Below are 25,674 nucleotides of genomic sequence, written 5' to 3'. Positions count from 1 at the left end.
TTTTTTTGAGACAGAGTCTCCCTCTGTTGCTTAGGCTGGAGTGCAGTGGCGCCATATTGGCTTACTGCAACCTCCCCCTCTGGGTTCAAGTGATACTCATGCCTTAGCCTCCGGAGTAGTTGGGATTACCAGTATGCACCACCATGTGCAGCTAATTTTTTATATTTTTAGCAGAGACGGGGTTTCACTATGTTGACCAGGCTGGTCTTGAACACCTTGGCCTCCCAAGGTGCTGGGATTATAGGCTTGAGCCACCATGCCTGGCCTTAAATCACCTTTATTATAATTTCATATAAATGTATAGTACTATATGGTAACAATTCCAAATTAACATAAACTAATCTGGGAACTGAAATCAAGTTTAAGATTATCATCAAAATTACAACCCAAGATTTAAAAACTCATTAGTACACTGTAGTCCCCTGAGAATGTCGCCATAGTCTTGTAGGTTTCCTAATTCAAGAAACAATGACCTAGTACAAGTTCGCTTAGAGACCATCAAAATGAATCCCATCTTCCCTCCCATTGTCTCAATCACCCCAGATGTCCAGCCCTCTCCACTGACCCATTATCCCTGAAACTCTGAATTTCCTAACTCTCTACACATCCCTTAATCTTGCCCAATAATCCCCTTCTGTCCTCCCTTCCTCTAAAATCCTTCCACTCTATGATTTCAACTCCATGACTGGCAAACTCCCTGATATCTCAGCCTTTTCAGAATATTCTCTCCACCTGTTGGCCTTAACTAAAATATGACTTACCTTGGACCCCTTCCTCTGCAGCCTTGTTAAACGAGGCTATTTATTCTCACAACCTTACATACTTTAGGGTCCTCCTTGTTCCCCAGTGCCACCTACAAACAACTACTCTACCTCCTTCCTCTTGCAAAAACCTCAGAGGCTCCTATCAGTTTACCACCAGGGTTGCTGTCATCTCTTCTGGCTCACAATCTCCCTTGCCTTCTCAGCTACTGTCATGAATCTTCTTCACACCCACATGGGTCTTGGCAATCCACCTGACATCCGGACCTCTCAGTGCATTTGCCTCCCAATGGAGGCCTTTTCCCTCACTCTATTTCTGCCACAGTCACTTCCAAGGTTACATCTTGAAGCTTTCCAGTTTCACTGGAAACTGCACTGCTTCCAAAATCACATATACAAACACCACATTCTCTAACCACTACTTCAGGAATCCCCACAGTAATAATTCCTTGGCCTTAGTGAAAGGTTTCAAATGTCCATTGATACCCCTCTTCCCCCAACCAACAGTCGCTCCTACTCCATCAGCCTCTTCCTACCTTCGCTTTTCTCCTTTTCCATCTCAGAGCCCATAGTTTACCATCACAACCATCTCTGGTAATTATCAGCCATCCCCTGAGCTCCCTCACTTTGCATTGTACCCAGCCAGCAAAGACAGCCCCAGGTAATCACCTTCCTCCTCCATGCCTGCACCCATGCAAGTGAGTGATGGTGGAGAAAATCCATGTACGCTGGGCAGACTAGTATCAAACTAACACCCATCATGAAAATGGCAGTCAACAATGACTGGCAATGCTGTTACATTCCTCTAGTATGATCTCTCTCCCATTTGTTGGAATATCTGTTTCATACATTTTTCTTGATCATCTTAGAATACTCCACACTCTTCACCTGAATTACTTCTCTTTCCTTACTTCTCACCCTTCAAGCTTTAGCCACCACTCTCTTCAGGAGAATTTCCTAGTCTCCCAACTTTCTGGGGTGAGTAAAGTGCCCTCTCTGTTTTCCACCGTAGCATTTGTCTCATGGTATTGTCATTGTTGGTGTACAAGTCCTGATACACAAGTTCCTTCCCAGTAGAGAATGCCTTTCATTCCTGTTTCCACAGTGTCTAGCAGGATGCTTAGATATAAAAGATGTTCGTTCAATGTCAACCAAATGGACAAACAGCTGGTTGGAAGGAGTAAAGATAAGGCAGCAGGACAGCTGGCTTCTTTGGTAAAGGGTGATTACTATTAATTGAACAACAGAAGCATTAATTGCTTCTCTTTATCTTCCAAAATAACGTTCTCCATGAAGCAGAATCAGATACTTTTTTCTTTCTTTTTTGAAACAAGGTCTCCCTCTGTTGCTCAGGCTAGAGTGCAGTGGCACAATCAGAGTGGCTCACTGCAGCCTTGACCTCCTGGGCTCAAGTGATCCTCTTGCCTCAGCCTTCCGAGTAGCTGGGACTACATACAGGTGAGCGCCACCACACCTGGCTAATTTTTTTATTTTTATTTCTGTAGACACTGGGTTTTGCCATGTTGCCCAGGTTGGTCTCGAACTCCTGGGCTCAAGCAATCCATCTGCCTCAGCCTCCCAAAAGTCCTGGGATTACAACCATTAGCTACCACACTCAGCAGAATCACAAACTTTTTAAAGAACAATATCCTCAAAAGTTTTAGGTATCTTAAGGGAGTTCCCAAATCATCAGACACAAAATTACTTTTGTTACTAAAAATGAAAAACAGCTTGTATATGCCGCATATTGCCATCAAGAAAAAGGGGTGGTTTCACAAGTAACAAAAAAACAAACAAAACAAGACAAAAACAGGGTATCATGACTACAAAGGAGTTAAGGATAACTGTTACAGAGAGCGCTAAGAGGATACTAGTAGTGGTATTTTGTATGTGAACATTTGTATGCTGGAGTCAGTAACCAGTACCATTAGTAGAAGCCATTCTATCTAATATTCTGTGTACAGAATGTTTTCTGTAATAGAAATTTATTTGTACCATAAGACTAGTACTAGTTATTTACTCATTTATTTAAATCCATGTATGTATCTACATGGCAGAGTAAGATAAAATGTAGGAAACTGTTAATACTACGCCTAATATGAAAATCACACACATCGTAATAGTAAACTCATGGAATAACACGTAGCTGGGCACGGTGGCTCACACCTGTAATCCCAGCACTCTGGGAGGCTGAGATGGGCGGATTGCTTGAGTCCAGGAGTTCGAGATCAGCCTGGGCAACGTAGTGAAACCCCATCTCTATTAAAAATATGAAAAATTAGCCGGGCATGGTGGCGCATGCCTGTAATCCCAGTTGTTTGAAGGAAAATCACCTGAGCCAGGGAAGTCAAAGCTGCAGTGCACCGAGATCGCGCCACTGCACTCCAGCCTGGGCAACCAGAGCAAGACCCTGTCTCAAAAAAAAGAAATAATATGTGTTATGTACTATATACTTATATAGTTGGATTAAAATTTTAAAATAGAAATGCTCTATGATAATTTTATTTTAAAGAATTAAGTTGGAATTTTAAAAAGTGGGCCAATATGAAAACTCTGGAAAATAAAGAAATTAAAAACAAAATAAAAACATTAAGTGATTAAAATTTTACTATCCATATTTCTAACTTTTATTAGAATTTTTTATTTACATATTTGTATAATTGGGATCATATCATGTATGACATTTATGTCCTGCTTTTTCAGTTCAGATTATATTCTTATATCACTAAAACCTTTTTCATGGTTGTGTAAGTATTTCTCCCAATAAATGTGATCTTAACGTCGTATATAAAACCCCCCAATGGAGGGTGTCCAGTTGTGCAGGGAGGGCCTTCTGGGACTCATCTGGAGACAAGATGGGTGCTCAGGCTGCCTGGGAACTGATGTTACCCAGTGAACATGTAACCTTGCTGATACAGAGTTTAGTTTCTGAAAGTTTCGTATTTGTCAATGCGCTTAAGTGGAAGCATGTAGCGCAGAAAATGAACAGGAATTTGAAACCCACACAGAAATGAGCTAGGGCACTACATGAATTTCAGCATCTTGCATCTGGCAAGTCTTGACCTTTTTGTGTCACCAGCCATTTTGCCTTCCTGGCAGGAACTTTGTGGGCCAGGCAAAGTTGCATGAAGATATGATGCATACGTTCCTGCTCTGTGGGGCCACTTGCAAGCCCTTCTGTACGCTTGGCGAAGGAAAACAGAGACTTATAGCAAGTGGGGAGGGTCTCTTCCTACCAATCAGAGGCCAATGGAAATGCTGCCATATTTTCCCCACATTTTTCAAAATAATTAATAACCCTGTAACAAATATCACTGACATAGTTCAATTATTCCTTTAATGAGATTTCTAAAAGTAACAATCTAAAATATAAAATTATTAAGATACTGACTTACTGATTTAGAGACTGACTTAGATATTTAAATGAATCCAAGCTTTTATAGTCAATTATGGTAGAAGATCTGAATATTTTCAAATCATGAAATAAAAAATAGTTTAAATATATTTTTCTAAAATTTTGTTTACTATTATAGTTTTTCCTAGATTAATAACAAGCACTTTCTAATTCATGCTAAACCAGATTGGTCATCTGGTTGAAGTATCTACATTTTAATCAAAGTATTAAAAGATGTTTTACCAATGGTTGTTAAATCATCACAATAATTGAAAAAAAGAAAGCATTACCCCATTTTTACTGCCAATGAAGAAAACAGATTTTTCTCCAATTTCAGCTCCATCACCTTCACTTCCATTGATTCCTCTTTTTTCCACTTCAGCTTTTGCAATTTCCCAGAGAGTTTCACTACATGAGAGGCAGAAAAAACAAAACTGAGGGAAAAAGAATTCTTTCAAATATTTATTTCAAGCTCAGAGAAATTTTATTTCAGTATAATTTATGAAATAAATGAACATTATTTTCTGAGGAACAATAATCTGGTAAAACATCTGAGGATTAGTCATGCTATGATTTTGTTTTTCTTTTGTTGCTTTGAACTAGTTCTTTGAAAAATGCTGAAACTGATAAGCAGAGCCTTTATCGCCAGGATTTGAGGCTGTCTTATTTGGGGCTTCCCCTAAGGTTCATAGCTGTGTATGTTAGCTTCTCAGACACACATGGAAGTACAAAGACTTTTGGGAACATACAACTTGAAAACCACAAACATTTAAGTCACCTAGGAAGATGAGAAAAGTACAAAACCAGTGTATCAAATAATCTTTTCTCCCTGAAACATTTCTTTTTTGTTTTTTAAATTATGTTTTGGGGTAAAAAATCTTTTTTTTTTTAATATAAAAGTATATGGGAGGCTGAGGCAGGAGGATCACTTGAGATCAGCCCAGGCAATATAGGGAGACCCCATCTCTACAAATAATAATAATAATAATAATAATAATAATAATAATAATTAGCATGGGGGACAGATAGCATTAGGAGAAATACCTAATGTAAATGATTAATTAATGGGTGCAGCAAACCAACATGGCACACGTATATATATGTAACAAACTTGCATGTTGTGCACATGCACCCTAGAACTTAAAGTATAAAAAAAGAAAACAAAAGAAAACAAAAAAAAAATTGACTGCGGCTGGGAGCGGTGGTTCACAGCTGTAATCCAGCACTTTAGGAGGCCAAGGTGGGTGGATCACTTGAGGTCAGGAGTTCAAGACCAGCCTGGCCAACATGGTAAAACCCCATCTCTACTAAAAATACAAAAAAAAAAAAAAAAAAAAAAAAAATTAGCCAGGTATGGTGGCGGGTGCCTGTAATTCCAGCTACTCAGGAGGCTGAGGCATGAGAATCACTTGAACCCGGGAGGTGGATGTTGTAGTGAGCCAAGATCGTGCCACTGCACTCCAGCCTGGGCAACAGAGAAAGACTCTGTCTCAAAAAAAAAAAAGAAAAGAAATTAGCTGGGTGTGGCGACAGACACTCGTGGTCCCAGCTACTAGGGACGCTGAGGCAGGAGGACTGCCTGAGACCCGGAGGTCGAGGCTGCAGCGAGCATGATCACATCACTGCACTCCAGCCTGGGTGACACAGCAAGACCGTGTCTCAAAAAAAAAAAAAAAAAACTGTAAAGGAAAAAAAACCCCTAAAACCACAAACATTTTGAAAACCATCCTTTCATTCATTTCTTTACACAGATATATAACTTTACACAATAAAATCATATATATATTAAAGCCTAAGTGAAAATGGAATATTAAAACTAAAAACTAACCATGGGCAAGACCTGATGGGTCCTAGCCTGATTCTGCTACTTCCTATGTATGTGAACTTGGGAAAATTACCTAACCTCTTTAAGTCCTTCATTCCTTTATTAATTAAAGAAATATTTATTGAGAACCTAATATATGCAATCCTCTGTACTATTCCCCAAGCTCAATTGTTTCTCTATCGCTAAAATGCCAATAAATAAGAATACCAGTTTTATAAGATTGTCATAATTGTTAAAATATGTATTTGTTTAGGGCATGGCCTATACAATTACAAAAATTATTGAGGGCTTGTAATTATTACTATTCAAGAACCAGTAATAAAGAAAAAGGGTCAAAACAGGAGTCCTTAAATGTTTGCACTAAAATTCATGCATTTATTTCACAGGTGAGCCTTCAGAATTCAGTTTGGGCCTGTTTGCTCTTCATTTACACAACATTCTTTCAAAACGTGAGGATCTGCTTTCCAAATACCCAGCAGACAGGAGAGACGGAGGTGCTGCAGTCAGCCATGTCACCTGCGGAAATCCTAAGTATAACCATAGCTTTATAACTGTAACCAATTATCCCGTGATGGAAAGCTGACAATTTTCCACACTATCCCAAGGAGAGAAAAAGATTTATCCTGCTCTGTGATGCACTCCCTGACCCCTCTCCCTGACGTGCTTATAAATTGCTGAGAGAAGGTTTAGGAATATCTTGAGAACAGGTAATTAAAATGAATATCATAGAATTGAAGAGCTAGAATATAATTTACAAACCCTCTCCCGTTTCCCCCCTTCAATGTGATGTTATACTTTCCACAATGCCTTCCAAGTTTCCCCTTGCTTATTACTGCGAAGCCCCGCAACGGAGGGGAGGCCCTTGCGGTCTAGCTCATCTCCGAATGTCCTGCTCCGGAAGTAGTCTCTGGCCTGCAAGAAACTTTTATTCAATCATTGAACGGGTGGAGTTGCTGATCTTTCCAAATCTCTTACTTTTCTACCTAGGGAACTTTCTTTCCTGTTTGCGGCAGAATCTTTATGCTCAAGGCTGGTTCCTAGGTCCCCGACCACGCAGACCCGGGTGGCAAGCAGGCCACCCCCTCAGTCTTCCAACAGCTGGTCCCGCCTGGGCTTCTCTCGCCAGGAATACTCTCAGCAGCCTTCCCTCGCAAGCCGAGTTCAGGGAATACCTGGGCATCGTGGCCGGGCTGCCGCAAACGTCACGGGCTCGGAGGAGAGACCGGCCTAGAATCAGGCGGCGAGCTACGCAAGGAGTCTGTGAGTGAGGCCTTCTGGGTTGCCATGGGAGCTACGTCGCGGCCGCGGTTGCGTGGGGGAGAGGGGCATCATGGGAAATGTAGTTCTCAGGAGTCCTGTTCCATCTCATTCTCAGGCTCAAGCCTTAGGACTGCTTTTAGATCCCAAGTTAGTAACCCCTTGTTACCTCCCAGAACGAGATGATAAGGGGTCACAAGCCTGGGATCTAAAAGCAATTGTTTCTGGGCTGGAAATGTTCTTTTATTTTAAAATTTTTTTACTGAGTATCAACTATATGCCAGGGGTTTTTGCTCTCTCTCATCTTTCACCTTTTTCTTCCCAATCGCCATGATTTAGGAATAGAGGAGTAACAATCTCTTGAGCTGTTTTCTAGTAATTTACTAGAAGCAAGGAACATTCGCACTTTAAAATTTAAAATAAAGCCTGTAATTTTAATATTTTCCAACTTTCTAGATGCTTAGTTGTTTCAAGTTTTATTCAATAGCACATTGTGTATTTATTAAAAATTAATGAAGCAAGTGCATCTCCTACATACTTCGTTTACTTTATGAATGTAGATTATTTTCTTTTGGAACTTTGTGGTCTCTATATAGATCTCCAGGAGTGTCCAAATAAATAACGAACATTGAAATAAATAACAATCACTGAATATGCAAGGCCCTATGCTACACAGAATAAGGAATAAAGAGATGAGTAAGAAAAGATCGCTACCTTTAAGAAAGACATACTCTGCTAATTATAAGCACCCAAGGAAGCGAGTGATCTAAGCTATTGTATAGCGGTACAAAAATTGCATTAGGGCAAGTGACTAATTATGCCTGAAGGAAATGGTGAAATATTCATGGCACTGATAGTATTTGGTCTGTGTTGAATGCTGAGTAGACCTACGCTTTCTAGCCTAAGACACCCTGAATATTTGAAGGAGATACCCTCCCTCCAATCCTCTGCTATTCAGCTTGATTTCTATGGTGTGGTGTTCAAGCACATGGGCTTTGGAGTGAGATAGACCTAGGTTCAAGTTCCGACTCAGCCACGCTGGCTAAGTTGCCACATTGCCACATCAGGTAAATCACTGAATTTCTGATCCTGTAAAGTGGGAAAGATTGTGAATCTTAAATGAGATAAATATAGGTAAAACATAACTTACGTGTGTGTCTGACACATTGTAACTGCTTAATGCTTGTTATTATTGTGTGATAAGCTGCTGGTCAGTAACTTTGAACAAAGAAACACAAGGAACACATTCCTGGAAACCAGGCTGATCATTGATAAAAGGGTGTTTATTTCAGATAGAGTCATTAGGAACAAAATCTTCCCAACATCTAGGTATATTTTGGAGATACAAAGAACACTAAGTTGCACATAGGAAGGGAATTAATGGGAGTAGAGCTCACCGAAGAAAGGATGATTTTTTCAAAGGAGGCTTATACATCTGTCATTGAATCAGCAGCTATAGCCTGGTGCTAAGCCAGCCTTTAAGCTCACAAACTGATATGGGACAGATTGTAATGAATTGTAATGATTTGGGTTCTAGAACTTCAGAATACTTTTGCATGCTAGTTAGGAAGCCCTGTTGATATTGATAGCAATAACGACAGCTAACATTTTTGCCAAGTGCTTGCTATGTACTGGGCACAGTACTCAGTACTAGCACTTCAAAATTACACTTGTTTGAATAACTGGGAGAGGTGTTTGAAGGAGGGAGCTTGGTAACAAGGAAAGTGAAGGTGATCTGGCTGGGCCCTGATCAGCAGCACTGATTCAGGGTTGATTCAGTTGGTCTGACTGAGCAGGTGAGTTCCCCTTTCTTCCCTCATTCCTCTTGAGGCCTTCATACTCGGGCAAAGAAAGTGACCTTCCTGGGTAGGTGAAGATTGTTCTTAAGGTAAGAATGGAAGGAGAAGGAGACCATTTTATGCTCCTTTCTGGTTGGAATGAGCAACAGTGCAGAAGGGTAAAGGCGTGTGCAGGATGTATCTGGGAAACTGAATAGTTTGGGGTGAGATCATATAAAGTACGTGGTGGAGCTACAGTGGAAAAGCAAACTGGGCAGGTAGATGGGGCTACTGTGAAGGATACTGTAGTCTAAACTTTACTGTGTTGGTTATGAGAAACCAAATAGGGTTGAAAAATAGGAGTGTGCCATGATTAGACATGAGTTTCATGAGGTAATTTTTTGCAGCTGCGTGAAGGATATTTTGGCATCTAAAGACCATGTGGAGGCTATTAACAATAGCTAGGAAAGTGACAGGCAGAGTTTGAATTTTTTTTCCCTTGTTTTCAAAGTTATATAAGCTAATTGTAGGGGAAAAAAGGTATGCACAGAAAATTAAGAGGGTAAAATAAGCATAAGCCGGAAGTAATCATTGTTAGGTATTTTGGAAATACATTTGATATGTTTCATTCTAGTCTTTTTCCTTACAAAGTTGAGATTAATTGTAAAGTTAATTAACATCCTGATTTTAACATGTATTTCCCCATATCAAATTTTAAAAATGCACCATATCAAATTTTTAAAATGCATCATAAACATAACTTTGATTGTTGCAGAATATTTTACTACATAGATTTTTCATAATTTACTTAAGCATTCTCCTAATGATGAGTACGTTTGGGGTGGTTCAGAGTAAACACCTAACATGAGCTGGGTTAATCCCAGTCCTTCCCTGAAATTTTTCAAACTAGAATTGGGAAAAGCAAGTCACTCCACCTCTAGAGGAAATTAGCATATTTTGTGCTAAATTAATTATTTTGTAGTTAGTGAGCACACAGTAGCAGACACACATCAATATGAAGAGAAAGCGCTGGCATATGTCTCATGGTTCTAGTTGTCCCTAAGGCTTACCTGTGTCCTCACCTTTCTTATGGCTTGGTTGTTCAGCTTACTCTTTGATTATATGAGACATCCTAATATCCTTGTAATACAACTTCTCATTTTTGTCTAAGCTGGTTCAAGTTGAATTTTGGAATTTACAGCAAAAAGAGTTCTATCTAATACAATTACTAGGCAGTAGAGAATAAGACGTTGGTAAGAGGGAGAAAAGTCAATGTTTCTTTCTTGATTGATGAACTGGTGATCCTCTTAACCAATTTTGAGGGGCACAGAGCAGGAGAAGCAGGTTTAGAGGACATGGTGAGTTTGAGATATCACCCAGCAGATAGTTGGACCATTTGGGGTCTGCTGGACTTGGCAGTTAAGTGGTCAGTGACAACCTCATGTGAAGAAGTTTCGGTAGAATAGTCAGAACATGAAAGCGGTGTTGATGATACCCTATCCCTGAGGGGAACATCTTATAATCTGTACATGATCCAAAACCTAAGAACTCTCCACAAGCTTTTCTAAGGTTACACTTTCTGTTAACTTTTCTCTCATAAAAGGCAACTCTTATTGGAGTTTGATAGCATTTTCTAGAAACTCAAGAATAACATCTAAGCCATTTCCTCTGGTATTACCCAATATTCAGTTCCTAGGAACTCCTGGGAATTCATTAGAGCCACATAGTGAGAGAGGGAATTAGCCTTCTCTTGCCACTGCCACTGTTAAAGAAGAGTAATTTGATTTTCATAAAACCACAATATAACCTAGCAGCACGTTCAGAAAGAGATGCCCTTCCTCTCCCACCCCTACTCTGTTTATTAGAAAATGATGTTGGCAGGCCGGGCACGGTGGCTCATGCCTGTAATCCCAGCACTTTGGGAGGCCAAGGTAGGCAGATCATCTGAAGTCAGGAGACCAGCCTGACCAACATGGTGAAACCCCATCTCTACTAAAACTACAAAAAATTAGCGGGACAAGGTGGCGGGAGCCTGTAGTCCCAGCTACTTGGGAGGCTGAGGCAGGAGAATGGGGTGAACCCGGGAGGTGGAGCTTACAGTGAGCCGAGATGGCGCCACTGCACTCCAGCCTGGGCGTCAGAGAAAGATTCTGTCTCAAAAAAAAAGAAAAAAAAAAAAAAAAAAAAATTAGGGGGGCGTGGTGGCAGGTGCCTGTAATCTCAGATACTCCTGTGCTTTGCCAACATCATTTTCTTTTTTTTTTTTTTGACCAGATCCTGACCTTGTGATCCACCCGCCTCGGCCTCCCAAAGTGCTGGGATTACAGGCATGAGCCACCATGCCCGGCCATCCCTTTCTTCTTTTAGGGAAAAGAGATTGGGGGGAAATGTGAGAGGAGATGTCATTTCTGCATAAATCAGGTGGGCAGCAGGGAAACTGCTCTGTCCACTTCTTCCTGCTTGTCACTTCTCTTCCTCAATTTTCAAATTACTGGAGCCTCCCCTTCCTAGAAATCAGCTGCTCGGGGCGGGGGAGTGGGTGGGGGAAATATGTTCTTGGCATCCCACCAACAGGTAAAGCCTTTTTCTAGAAAAACATGGTTATCCATGGTGGTTACTTCTTCAGGATCATGCTTCAGGTGCAATTAAGGGTTAAATGTATTGTTCTAGGAACTTGACCACTGTGTATTTTTATTAAATTGGCAGGTAGATGTAAGCACATGTATTTCTTTTATGAAAAAAAAAATCCAAACAGCAAACTATTAAACACATTTTTGAAATAGAGGGTCTTTATAAGTTGTGACTAACTTCTCTTGTAAATTGAGAGTTAAATTCATTTCTAAGCTATGATAGTATTTGATTTTAAGGGCACACACACACACACACAGTCCAGAACATTTAAAACAAATTTTTGGAACATAGTCCATTCAACTCACCTATATGAGATATGAAATCATGAGAGAACCAATATTTCTATCTATTTACCTATTTATATATTGTGTATCAATATGCACACATATGGATTAAAATTACAATTTGCCAAAACAGCTTTCTTTTATATGGATAAAACACAGCAACACTGAAGACAAAGCATGAATGCAAGAGAAGGAGGTAATAACTACCATTTTCACTAGTACTACACCTCAGCTTTGACAATGAAAACATTAGGTATTTCTTGAAGATTATTCAAAAGGTAATGCTCAAAATGGGTTTTGTAAATCATTTATTATGATTGAAAGGGAAGAAAATGATAGGAGACAAATATTACAATTAAACGTGTAACATTATTCTCTTGTAACCAATCATAATAACATACTTTGAATTTTTGAATGGCTATATAATTTCCCAGAAAATAAAATTTTCACATCATCAGTTACAGAAAATTGATTTCCTTCCATCAAAATATTTTATCTCTGCTCTATCAAAAATAAATGCCTAGTCTAAAGTACTACTCAGTTTAAGCTAAGCCTTCACTACCTGTTTAAATTAGAAGATTGTGGGGAGGGGCTTACCAAATGATGAATAAACTACTGCATGAGAATAAAGCCCTCACACATAAGTAACAGCTCTGTCGAGCCTCTGGCTCACCAACTAATTATGAGATGGCTGTCTGGGAACTTAGATACTCTACTGTATCCCAGCCAAAAGGTTTCTGAGAGTCATCATAAATTGGTTACCAGTTTATTCTCAAAAACAAATGTGCTTATTCAATGGGTGACTGTGGCTCAAAAGATGTAGGGGAAACAGTCAATGGAAATCTATTTTGATGGGGTTTAAAAAATATTCTTTTTGGTCATTATCAATAAAGTACAATATTTTTTTGAGCAATGTACTTCTTAGCTCTGTCCTTTCTAAGGATGCTAATACAGTATGGAACATTTTTTAAAGACTTAATGTGAGAACAGTACATTGCCACAGGGAGAAAGCAGCAAAGAAGAAAATATGACGTCTCGGCCAACAAATTAATTCAGCAGCTAACATTTCTCAAATTGGTTTAAAAAAATGACAAAGTGATAAATATATGTCCAAAAAATAAATACAAATATTCTATACATAAATAAAATTAAGTATACTCATGATTACCATTACAATTGAACATTTTAATAATATAATTTTCATGTCTTATCACAGTTTCATTTTTATCTCGAATATGAACTACATTGTTGTGACACATACTGGAATACACTGACCACTTACATAACCTAATGAAGTAATGCACTTAAGTACTCTATCAACTAAAATTTAACCTCCTTTGACAGAAGAATTATTTTCTCTTTTCTTTTAAAAAATATTTTTGAGGCTGGGCACGGTGGCTCATGCCTGTAATCCCAGCACTTTGGGAGGCTGAGGTGGGAGGATTGCTTGAACCCAGGAGTTTGAGACCCAGCCCGGACAACATAGGGAGATCCTGTCTCTACTAAAAATACAAAAATTAGCTGGGCATGGTGGTGCATGCTTCTAGTCCCAGCTATTCAAGAGGCTGAAGTGGGATTGCTTGATCCCGGAAGGTCGAGGCTGCAGTGAGCTATGATGGCCCCACTGCACTCCAGCCTGGGCAACCAGAGTGAGACCCTGCCTCAAAAAAATAAAATGAAATATTTCTGGAGCCAGGTGTGGTGGCTCACACTTGTAATCCTAGCACTTTGGGAGGCTGAGGAGAGAGGATTGCTTGAGGCCAGAAGTTCAAAGCCAGTCTGGGCAACATAGCAAGACCCTATCTGTATATACATATGTATGTATGTGTAGGGAATCTATTTTCAAACTATAATTAGAAGGTAATGTGTGAGGGGGAAAGCTTTAAGGATTGTCTTTGTTTTTAAAGATATTATTAATAAAGCAAGGTCAAGATGACCCAGCACCAAATACAGTGAAATGTGGGCAATATTCTTGTGAACCTGGGCAGCACGAACAGTCAAGGAATGTCAGGAATCACCACCTTGTTTTAAATTTTACACTCCAGTGATCTGAAAAGGTGACAGGGTATACTTTCTAATACCACACAGGAGGCTCAGGTTACCTAACGTTACCCTGCTTTCTCATATAATGATTCATAGAGCCGGAAGATGTATTGCACCTGTTCTGAAAATGGACGCCTCACACCACTCTGCAGCTGTTTCTTATTCTGCATGTTCTACTCCTTTCCAAACACTATATCACTAATTAAAAGCACATTTAATTATAGTACTTACTATTTTGGCAGTGAACATTTCCAAATAATCAACTGGTTTACCAGATGAGAGTTTGGAATCTCCCTTTCTAAAGATTGCCAGAATATTAAAAAGGGGAAGAAAAGAAAAGAAAAGCCACATTGCACAATGTGTCTGATGACAAGGGAGAAGGGAGATGGAAAAAATGATGAATTCTTACTCATTTACTCTATGAGAAAATCAGTGTGTTGGCAAATTTTGTGTTTATGTTTTACTGTTAATATTTATTTGAATATTTAATAATCAAATAAAAGAGACTAACCCCCTTCATTGTTAAAGTTTGGAATACTGGTGTGTGGCTGCCATGCTGCCAGGTGTAAAGGAACTTGTAGGGAGCTGATACAGCCACAGCATGGAGGACAAGGAGTGAACGTTCAGGCTCCCCGGCTTTCAGAGTAAGGTGGGGCCTTTGGTCGGTCTGCTGCTTGACAGAAGAGGCTGGCTTCCCATCATTCTGGCTTGGGGTCCCCGGGTCTGGGCTGAGAGCAGTGCTGGAGCAGAGAGGTGGTGAAATGCTGCCTTTTGCTGATGGAAGTTGTTTATGTAACTGGCGATCAAAAGAGTAATTTCAAGAATCTAAAACAAGGAAAACAGAATTGTTATGCTCCTGAGAAGTTCTCATCACTTCCAGAAGAGCACAGTGTTGGCCACAGGTGAGCTCCATTTGCAAGTGCCCAGGCTACCAGAATTCCCTTCTCTCTAGATCAAACAATGAAGTGCTTACATGTCCAGCACCATCAAGGCAGCCACACATTTTTTCATCACTTAAACCAGCAGAAAGAGTGAATCTCAAAAACAACCACATTGAGTGGCAATCTTAGGAAATGTGACAGTCAGTAGTACAGCTCTATCAAATTATCATAAAGCCACGTTCGTGAATATATGAATTAAGAAAGTTAGTGTCATAGGAACTCTCTATTTTCACTAAAGACTGAGTTCCCTGATCTGCACTTACTGGTTAGCTGCTTTCACTTAAGTATAGGCTTAATTAAGAAAGACATCTATTTTTTTAAAAAAGCTTCAGATTCTGAAGAAGTAATTTCTTTTATTGGATAACATTAAGACAGTTAAAGTTTTAGGAAAATCACTTTCAATTAGAATTGCATGTTAGAATGTAATCCATTTATTTATTGCTTTTACTTAGAGATGTTAAAACTACATAGTTTGTTAAAAGTCATAAAGGAGCAAGTATGTTTTAATTATAAAACCCCGGTCTTTCTTCTAATGAGTCCATAAAGCAAACAACCACAAGTGAATAAGATAATGTGCATAAAGTACCAGACAGCGATAACTTAATGCCACAACCATTTATTTGGAATCTTCTATATACCTGGCACTGGGCTAAGTACTCTACAAACTTCCTTCATTTAATTTCTAAGCCAAAAGAAGGAGGGAGTATGTTACCATATTTTTAGACAAAGAAACCAGGGCTCGGAAAGATGATGTAAGTTGGACCCATGTTTGTTTGACTATAAATAACGTCTGTTTTCCCATCTGGAACGTAGTCTTTGCTGAATAAATGTTTTAGTATGAAAACAACTAGCATTGCTTTTTGGACTTTTGGCTAAGATTAAGTGAAAACAACTAGCACAAAAAAGTTGGCAAAAAGGCTCCTACTCACCTTGGGTTTTGCCATGGCAAAAAGTAATTTCTCTGTTGGTGTGTCCTTTGAATGTGTATTGTTAATGACTACCATAAAATCATCTTGATAGCCTCCAAAGGTCATTAGACTCTTGTACACATAGCTGACTATTAACCTCTTTAAAGAGAAGAAAAAGTAAATATGTTATATGCTCTTACTTCCAAAGAGAGATGAAAAATAATAATATAGCTCCATTAAAATGCAGATATTCATCAATTATGGTATAATACAAAATTATTTCTAAAATAAAATCTATTATGATCCAAAATAGATAGTAGTGGTACTAATTTTATTTAGGCATCATCTACCTTTACAATGTTGAGTCCGAAACAAGTCACTGAAGAAAAATGAGAAAATATAAGAAAAAAAAAAAAAGCATCTATACTCCAGCATCTAGTGGAAAGCCACTGTTAATATTTTTTACATGCCCTTTCATATATCTCTTATATATATGTTAGGTTAAGCCATATTACTGATACTTTTCATGGTCAAAACGGTCAAATATTGGTAAATCTACCCTGATAGATGGATTTTGAAATCTATAAACAGAAACAGTATCATATATTAACCCTTTGTCACATATGCAGCAAATATTTTTTTCTAATGTGTTTCCAAAACAATGTAAAAATGTAACTTAGGCTGGGCCTGATGGCTCACACCTGAGGCTGAGGTGGGAGGATCACTTGAGCTCAGCCTGGGCAACATAGGGAGACCTTGTTTCTATGAAAAGATAAAAAATATTAGCCGGGCATGGTGGTGCATGCCTGTGGTCCTAGCCACTTGTGAGGCTGAGGCAGTAGAACTGCTTGAGCCCAGGAGGTCAAGGTTGCAGGGAGCGGTGATCACACCACTGCACTTCAGTCTGGGCGACAGAATGAGACCCTGCCTCAAAAAAAAAAAATCAATAAATCAATAAAATGTAACTAATATACAGCCTGAAAGGATTCTGCATATCTAATGATTACCTTGCAAGACTGAGCAGACCATTCCAGGACTGAATGCCTCGGACCTGCAACCTACCTGTGTGTGCTTCCCGGCCTGTCTGGCTACCTCCTGCGAGCTAGGGAGCTGGTTTCCTGAACTAAGGTAACTCAATACCGGTGTATAGGTTTTTTTTTTTTTACTTTAAGTCACTGGTTTTATAATACCTTCAAGTTATCCATTCAAGAACTAAAAGGCACTCAGAAAATATAACCCTTTGAAAAAAAATGTGTGTGTGTTTGTTTTTTAAGCAATTATAAGGGGAAACAGTAACTATAACACAAAAGGATAGTTTGGTTTCCAGAAAATTTTCAGTGATCTCTGATTATAGCCACATGATTAGACCTGCCTGGTGAATGTAGTAATTCCTGCCCACCAGATTAAACAAAAAAGAGAATAAAATTGTATTAAACAATTAGACACATGAAATATGATAAAAAATGTAAAATTCAGGTAAATAAATGAACATATATAGAAATCATAGTTTGACTTTAAACTATGTGGAAAGTGCTAAGACGCTATGTATATGACATTATAGAAAATTATACAAATTATTAAAGAAGCCTTAGTGAAAGTGAACTTAAACTTTGGTTATTAAAGTTCCCACTTTAATGATTTCTTACAGATTTTTATTTTACACAGGAAACAATCTTCTTAACACTTTTAAAAATATAATCATTTCACGAATATAACCATGATCACAATATAGTCACGCTATCAAGATTTTTCTCATACACTGTCTTATCTTGTTTTAAAAGGTTAAATTATAATCATAGCTGTATTTGTAAAATGACTGTTCATGACATAGTATTAGGAAGAATGTTTTCTGTGTAAGAGAAAAATCAGATTAAGATATCATTACCTTCTGTTTATGGTACACTGAGCAATGGAAACAGTTGACTTAATGCAAAACTTGAGCGTTTAAACTTACCATGGAGTTGTATTCTAAGAGGTTTAAACCATCCTCATTTACAGCCAGCCACATGAAAGTACTTCCAAGTGATGATGGAGTTATGGGCTATGAAGAGGTGAAAATACACTATATTATAAATGCTAAGCAAAATTACAGAGTTTTTTTCAGTCTAAATGTCATGTAACATTTGCCATTAAACAACAAAAACTTATTAAAAATCTCTCCTAGGAAAGAGGCAGGGTGGTATAATGGAGCAAAGAGTGAATGTGGTATTAGGAGACCTAGCTTTGAGACCCAAACCGGCCATTTATTAATGTGTGCCTTTGGACAAACTACTGAATCTCTTTGTGGCTCAATTTCCTCATCTTTAGCACAGGAACAATAATGTTCATATTTTAATTTTCTTCTGCGTTAAGACATTAATAGTCAACAAGGCTTTTAGGGTGTCCATGATGACCAAAATCCTAATGAAGCAAAATATACTGCTGTGCTTGATAAATTGTGTAGTGCTATTACAAGGTAAAGGATTATTATTATAATTGCACACCTTTCCTGAAAGTTCATTAAATCTGATATTCAATGTGTAATAAAAACACAATAAAATGAAAATATGAAACTGTGTGATAAATAGTAATGAGAAATATGAAAATTTCCACCAAATTTTTCATTGTAAAAGCTATGAAATTGGCTGGGTGTGGTGGCGCATGCCTGTAATCTTAGCACCTTGGGAAGCCGAGGTGAGTGAATCATTTGAGGCCAGGAGTTCGAGACCAGCCTGTGCAACATGATGAAACCCCATCTCTGCCAAAGACATAAAAATCAGCTGGGCACAGTGGTGCACGCCTGTAATCCCAGCTACTTGGGAGGCTGAGACAGGAGAACAGCTTGAACCTGGGAGGCGCAGGTTGCAGTGAGCTGAGATAGTGCCACTGCACTCCAGCCTGTGTGACAAAGTGAGACTCCATCTAAAAAAAAAAAAAAAAAGGTAAAAGCTACTCCTGGTTCTCATAGAAAAAAAAAAGCTATGAAATTATATTAATAAAAAGAACCTCCTACCACTGAAACCCATAAATGATTTTGAGCAATTAATGATGCTTGTTTGGTTCCATTAACAAATGAAATCCTAAAAAAAATCTTAACTATTTCTCTTAAATTTTACAAAATAATGTCAAGACTATAGATATAAAACTGGGATGAATGTTGGGTTATTTTATATAATAAAACTTGTTAGCATCTCATATATACAAAACCCTGAGTTAGAAACTGTCTACTGAGGGTTGATTTGCAAAGGATAGGGAAGAATTCAATTCAAAAGGATGCCCTTCAACTCTAGTGTCCACTGACAGGTGAATGGTAAACAAAATGTGGTATATCTATACATACAGTGGAATGTTATTCTGCCTCAAAAGGGAAGGAAATTTTGACACATGCTACAACATGGATGAACCTTGAGGACATTATACTAAGTGAAATAAGCCAATAACAAAAGCACAAGTATTATATTATTTCTCTTACATGAAGTTCATAAAGTAGTCAAATGCATAGAGATAGAAAGTAGAGTGGAGGTTGCCAGGGGCTGGGAAGAGGAGGGAAGACTGGAGAGTTAGCATTTAATGGGTACAGTTTCAGTTTGGGAAAATAAAAAGGTTCTGAGATGAATGGTGGTGACAGCAACACAACAATGAGAATGTACTTAATGCCACAGAACTATACACTTAAAAATAGTTACAATGGGCCAGGTGTGGTGGCTCACGCCTGTAATCCCAGCACTTTGGGAGGCTGAGGCGGGTGGGTCACTTGAGATCAGGAGTTCGAGACTAGTCTGGCCAAAATGGTGAAACCCTGTCTCTACCAAAAATATAAAAATTAGCTAAGTGTGGTGGTGTGCACCTGTAATCCCAGCTACTTGGGAGGCTGAGGCACGAGAATCGCTTGAACCTGGGAGGCAGAGGTTGCAGTGAGCCAAGATCGTGCCACTGCACTCCAGTCTTGGTGACAGAATGAGACTCCGTCTCAAAAAAAAAAAAAAAAAAAAAAATTAAAGGGTAAATTTCACCACACACACAGAAAACAGGATGCCATGAAGCAACAAAGGAAGTGTCGCTTGTTATAAAGAAAGAAAAGTGAGCAAAAAAGATGCCTGTCATGTAATTTGAAAAGCAATATTATTATTTAATAAATTTTGTGCCAGCAAGCACATATTATCAGAACAGAAAAGGGTATTTAATATTATTTCCAATGCTGAAGTTAGAATTAAAATCCATGCTGCTCTACAGTTCAAATCTATTCCTTGTAATTTTAAAAAATATATATTCAACTCCCTATAAGAACATTAATTTTATAGATGTTTAAGAATACTAACTTTATCGTCTTTTTCTTAATTAATATACAGCTTTCAGTTCCACTAGAAAAAAATTAATTCTCACCTATCAATAATATAGTCACTCATAGAATCAGAGTTCGAAGATACCTTAGATTTTACTTTTCTAGTCTAAGTATTTCATTAACAGATGAGGAAAAGTGAGGTCCAGAGAGGTAACCTGACTTGCCCAAAGTTGCACAGCTATTCAGCAAATATTTATTAAGTGATAATTATTAATTATGTGCAAAGCACTACGGTAGGTACCAGAGGAAGATTTTAGGATCAGTGAGTGTATACTTTCAAGGAGCATGCAATTTAATAGTGAGGATAAAACAAACACACAGAAAAATGTAACACAAGGCAAGATGTTATCTTAAGAGCCTGAGAAAGTACAAAGAGACATGGTTCAACAGAAAGAAAAGGAATCAAAAGGCACAATTTTTCCCTTGGGGAAAGGGCTGGCCATCCCTGGGCAGGGTGGGTCTCCTTCCTCAGTGTTCCTGCAGCATTCTGTTCATGTGACTCATCGTGATATTTGCCATACAGTGGTTTGTTTACAGGCCTGCTGCACTACAGACTACACAAAGTAAAACAGTCCTGGAAGTTCATGTACAATCCATCTGAAACAATAGGTTATGTATCCCTAGAGCTTAGATCAATGTTTAGCAAACAGAACTATTTAGTAAATACTAAATAAATGAGCAAATGAGTGACAGAGTAAAGGTGTGCATGGATGAATGAATGAACAGAAGAATGCAGAGTTGAGCTGTGGTTTAGAACTCATGATTAGCTAATGAGTCCAAGAAATGATTTAGGGTGGGAAAAGTTGGGCAGACAGGAAAAGATAGAGAAGCTTTTGTGCCCTTTCCCTAGTGTCTCTTCATTGTTTTCTTTACATTATTGGATATTTCTTCATTTTTTACAGAAGCCAAATATACTAAGTCTGGGGTAAATCTGGTCGGCTATGTACACAAAGGTTTTCATTACGCATCTCTCTCCCATTCTTTCTTACTTTTGCAAGAAACAACTTGGCACCAAAGAACGGCCACTTCCTGGCTACTGTCAAATAAATGCGCACACAGTCAGCAGCACTGTGTCCCCGGAGGGCCATCCATCTGGTTGAGAGTCGCTGGCAAAGCTGCCTAAAAAAAAGAAAAGAACAAAAACAAAAACACTAAAGCAAAAACATAAACAGTGTGTCAGAATCTTAAGATAAAACTCTCCTTGAGCCAATCTTAAGCATAACTGTGACCCCTATGCATAACCCGGGTAAAGATTTTGTGGCTCTTATCACACACTGTCCACCACTTGTCCTTTCTGGAATATTCCTTTCACCAAATTCTCATACTATCCATATTTTCAGCATGAACTAGGTACCCCCAGCAGATCCATTTTTAAAATCTGAATATCTACCATCAAAACTTAGTGTAAATTAGTTTAAAAGATAACTTCTCATGGGAATATTTTCATTTTAAAACAAAAGTACAGGCCAGGTGCAGTAGCTCACGTCTGTAATACCAGCACATTGGGAGGCTGAGGCTGGCGGATCACCTGGGGTCAGGTGTTCAAGACCAGCCTGGCCAACATGGTGAAACCTCATCTCTACTAAAAATACAAAAACAAGCCAGGCATAATGGCAGGTGCCTGTAATTCCAGCTACTCGGGAGGCCGAGGAGGGAGAATTACTTTAACCCGGGAGGCAGAGATTGCAGTGAGCCGAGATCGCCCCATTGCATTCCAGCCTGAGTGACACAGCAAAACTCCGTCTAAAAAAAAAAAAAAAAAACAACTCGTAGAGCCCAAAGATGAATCCCTGATGGTAGAATTTTAGGTCCTACCACCCCTGGCTTGGAGAGATGTTAGATGCAAGGTGAAACTTGTCAGATCAAATCACAAAGGCAACCACTCATTCTACATAGATAAAAGGCTAATCTTAAATGTTTCTATTTTGGAAAAGCTCATGATAAACTGGGTTTGCCTCTATTTTTAAATCGAATCACCTTTTCTTTATATATTCTCTGAAACTGAAACTCCAAATTGAGGTAAATTAGAAACTTTTATATTAAAAAGTCTTATGTAAGAAGATAGTTTATTTTTATTTCAATTTATTCATAATAGAATACACAATATATGATTTTTTGGTAGGCACTTCATAAAATTAAACATATTATTGGCCAGTTTTTTTCTCTTATTCATTATCAGGGAAAAGAATGAAAAAGATCAACTGAAAACTACATCTAAAGGCTTTTTTTTTTCTTTAATAATTAAAGAAGGCTTTTTTTAAATTTAATAATTAAAGAAAGTTTAAATATAGATTCTAAAGCTTCTGGGCTTATCTTAAATAAAAATATCTATAATCTCCTGTGCTGAATAGTATTAAAAAAATCTTGAGAAAACTGTCAAAATGTTTTTCACCTTTAAAATTTGAACAGAAAAATATTACCAAAAAACTCGCAAGACCCTACCCTCTAAAGAGTTACAAAGATGTCCTTACCTTAACTGCTCTTCAGAACAGCCATCTCTATACCTTTTAGGATAAAATTTCTCTATGACTTGCTTTAGAGTTTGATTCGCTTTGCACTGATGGGTAACATGCCCTGCTGGAGTTGAGAAAGGTCTTTCAAAATCTCCAATCTCTACCTAATTGGAAATCCAAAAAAGTGAAAATATATCAAAAAGAGTTTTAAGACAGAAAATCAGTTAGTTTTATTTTTCCTAAACATTCTTTTTTAACACATAATACATAAATCTATTTGTCATGATTATGTGATTATGAAATTTATAATCACATGTAGGAATTTTTATAAATTACATTTGAATTCTAATTTTTTTTTTTTCTTTGAGATGGAGTCTAGCTCTGTCACCCAGGCTTACTGCAACCTCTTCCTCCCAGATTCAAGTGATTCTCCTGCCTCAGCCTCCTGAATTGCTGGGACTACAGGTGTGTACCACCATGCCCGGCTAATTTTGGGGCTTTTAGTAGACACGGGGTTTCACCATGTTGGCCAGGCTGGTCTCGAACTCCTGACCTCAAGTGATCCGCCTGCCTTGTCTTACCAAAGTGTTGAGATTACAAGCGTGAGCCACCACCTGGCCTGAATTCTAATTTTGAAAAAAATCTGTAATTTAAACATTTGCCTTCCATTTCTACATTAACCTTCCTAGTTTACTATCACCATTTAGTAGTACTTGCTAAAAGCCACTACTTTGTTATTGTCTGTAACACAAGGACAATTTTTCATTTTAAGGCACTATTTTAATTGCTGATAATAAGATGAAATGGATGTTAAAAATAAAAGGCAATTGATGGGCATGGTGGTGGGCACCTGTAATCCCAGCTACTCGGGAGGCTGAGGCAGAAGAATCGCTTGAACCCAGGAGGCGGAGGTTGCGGTGAGCTGAGATCGTGCCACTGCCCAGCCTGGGTGACAGAGCAAGACTCCATCTCAAAAAAAAAAAAAAAAAAAAAAAGTTATAAGAAATTTCAAAAAACTATTAGCTGGACTTTTTTGAGGGTCTCTCCTGAATGTAATGGGAGCAAGAACCATATTCTCATTACTTTGTTCCTAGATTTTCTCCATGTTATTGTGTTCATACTGTCATTCTACTAGCATTAATCCTGGGAATAGAGTCCTTCATTCCCCTTTATCCCTTAATGAAAGAATGTTCAGCTTTCATCTCTACTAATAGGCTGCACAGATGCCATCCTCAATCCACCCATCTAACTATCCACCCATCCATCTCTCCATGAACTCACCAATTCATCCCTTCAAACAAACCCATTCTGAGTCCGCACTGTAAGTCAGGCACTGTGCTAAGTGATGTGAGAAAGGAAAATGCTGAGCATAGCCCCACCCTCAAAGAGTTTATTATCTAGTAGAGAAGACTGAGGCATAAATACTTGTGCTAAACTGTGTTAGGTGACTTGTAGAGCCATGTAGGTATGTAGATATCAAAGAGGGTTAGGGAGGAAGACAGGATAGGGGACATTCAGGTGAATATCCTACTGATCATTCACATCATTACCTACAGCATTCCCCAAAAAGTGGATCAAAGGTTCCATCAAAACTGGAATGGTCTCATAGAAAGCCCCAGGTCTGCATCTCGAATGGGCCCTATTCCCTAGCACAACCAGCCTCTGAGACTCCCACCCTGGGGCTCCTCTTTTCCAGTTCTTAATCTGATCAGTTACTGTCTAAAGTCCTCAGCTGAGCTTTGCGCTTACAGCCTATTCTTACAATGTCCTAGGTTCTTTGACCCAGTTTCTTACTTGCTGGTTACTTGGGTTGATTTTGCTTTTCAGCTCCCATTCTTCATTTTTCCTTTTTTCTATCAATCCCCATCATCTCCTACTTAGTCAAGTATCCTTCCAAATTTCTTCATTCCAAATGAAAGCTGTCCACCAGCTCTTCAACCATGCTGAAATCCTTGCCTCAGAGCAAGCTATGCATTGTTCCCATCTATCACCAAGCAGCATTCACCACAGCTACCTGGGAAACCTGACATCGGATTCAATCTCCAAGGATACGACAGTCTAACAAAGAATAGTTACCAAAAAAAAAAAAAAAAAAAGGAAGCTGGGTGCGTTGGCTCATGCCTGTAATCCCAACACTTTGGGAGGCTGAGGTGGGAGGATTGCTTAAGCCCAGGAGTTCAAGACAAGCCTGGGTAACATAGCAAGACCCCATCTCCACAAAAAATTTTTTTTAAAAAGTCAACTAAGGCCGGGCGCGGTGGCTCAAGCCTGTAATCCCAGCACTTTGGGAGGCCGAAACGGGCGGATCACGAGGTCAGGAGATCGAGACCATCCTGGCCGACACGGTGAAACCCCGTCTCTACTAAAAAATACAGAAAACTAGCCGGGCGAGGTGGCGGGCGCCTGTAGTCCCAGCTACTCGGGAGGCTGAGGCAGGAGAATGGCGTGAACCCTGGAGGCGGAGCTTGCAGTGAGCTGAGATCCGGCCACTGTACTCCAGCCTGGGCGGCAGAGCGAGACTCCGTCTCAAAAAAAAAAAAAAAAAAAAAAAAAAAAGTTAACTAAATTATCAAGTATTCATTCCTCTAAGAACAGTTATGGAGAAGGAACTGTGTGTAAGGCTGTGCTAGCGACAAAGATGAACATGAACAGCCCTGGCCTCAGGGAGGCTGCAGTCAGTAGTGCAAAGCAGAAAGATAAATCAATGATTATAAACCACTGAGGTCAGGACAGCAATAGAACATTACAGAAACCCCAAGAGGGACATTTAACCCTCCAAGACAGGATTCAGAAAGTTAACAGGTGAAGTTAACAGGTGAAGGGATGGGGTAGAGATGATCTAGGTAAAGGAGACAAACTAGTCAATCATAAGAGGCAAGAAAAAGTGCACCACACACAAGGCAGGGAGTTGTGTATGGAATCACAGTTTATACTTTACTGGAGCATGAAGCTCAAGGTAGGGAGTATTAAGGGAAAGTTGAGGTTGGAGAGGCAGGCAGAGTTCAGATCGTGAAAGTCCTTGCATGTAAAAAAGGAATGACAGAGCTAGATTCACATTTTTGCTGTATCTCTATCCCA

The 25,674-nt window shown here is 38.9% G+C and overlaps 2 protein-coding genes across 3 annotated transcripts in view; both read right to left on the bottom strand.

The window, feature by feature from the left end:
* DYNC2LI1 (dynein cytoplasmic 2 light intermediate chain 1) overlaps positions 1 to 7,250 on the bottom strand; it is a 61,354-nt gene extending 54,104 nt beyond the window's left edge. For both annotated transcript variants that reach the window (XM_025354643.1, XM_025354645.1), the window contains exons 1-2: positions 7,153 to 7,250; positions 4,446 to 4,563 (exon numbers count right to left, since the gene is read on the bottom strand). In XM_025354643.1, the coding sequence (XP_025210428.1) occupies positions 4,446 to 4,563; positions 7,153 to 7,160 (126 nt within the window). In that variant the 5' untranslated portion in view covers positions 7,161 to 7,250. The remainder of the gene's footprint in view (positions 1 to 4,445; positions 4,564 to 7,152) is intronic.
* A 4,971-nt stretch (positions 7,251 to 12,221) lies between these two features.
* The window catches only part of PLEKHH2 (pleckstrin homology, MyTH4 and FERM domain containing H2), a 114,279-nt gene continuing 100,826 nt past the window's right edge, over positions 12,222 to 25,674 (bottom strand). Inside the window, exons 25-29 of the mRNA XM_025354654.1 lie at positions 22,615 to 22,760; positions 21,133 to 21,262; positions 17,777 to 17,863; positions 15,844 to 15,981; positions 12,222 to 14,798 (exon numbers count right to left, since the gene is read on the bottom strand). Of these exons, the coding sequence (XP_025210439.1) occupies positions 14,613 to 14,798; positions 15,844 to 15,981; positions 17,777 to 17,863; positions 21,133 to 21,262; positions 22,615 to 22,760 (687 nt within the window). The 3' untranslated portion in view covers positions 12,222 to 14,612. The remainder of the gene's footprint in view (positions 14,799 to 15,843; positions 15,982 to 17,776; positions 17,864 to 21,132; positions 21,263 to 22,614; positions 22,761 to 25,674) is intronic.

Source organism: Theropithecus gelada, chromosome 13 (assembly GCF_003255815.1).
Source record: "Theropithecus gelada isolate Dixy chromosome 13, Tgel_1.0, whole genome shotgun sequence".
Lineage (NCBI taxonomy): Eukaryota > Metazoa > Chordata > Mammalia > Primates > Cercopithecidae > Theropithecus > Theropithecus gelada.
The sequence above is the reverse complement of the archived record's forward strand: the minus strand, read 5'-3'. Positions and strand labels throughout refer to the sequence as shown.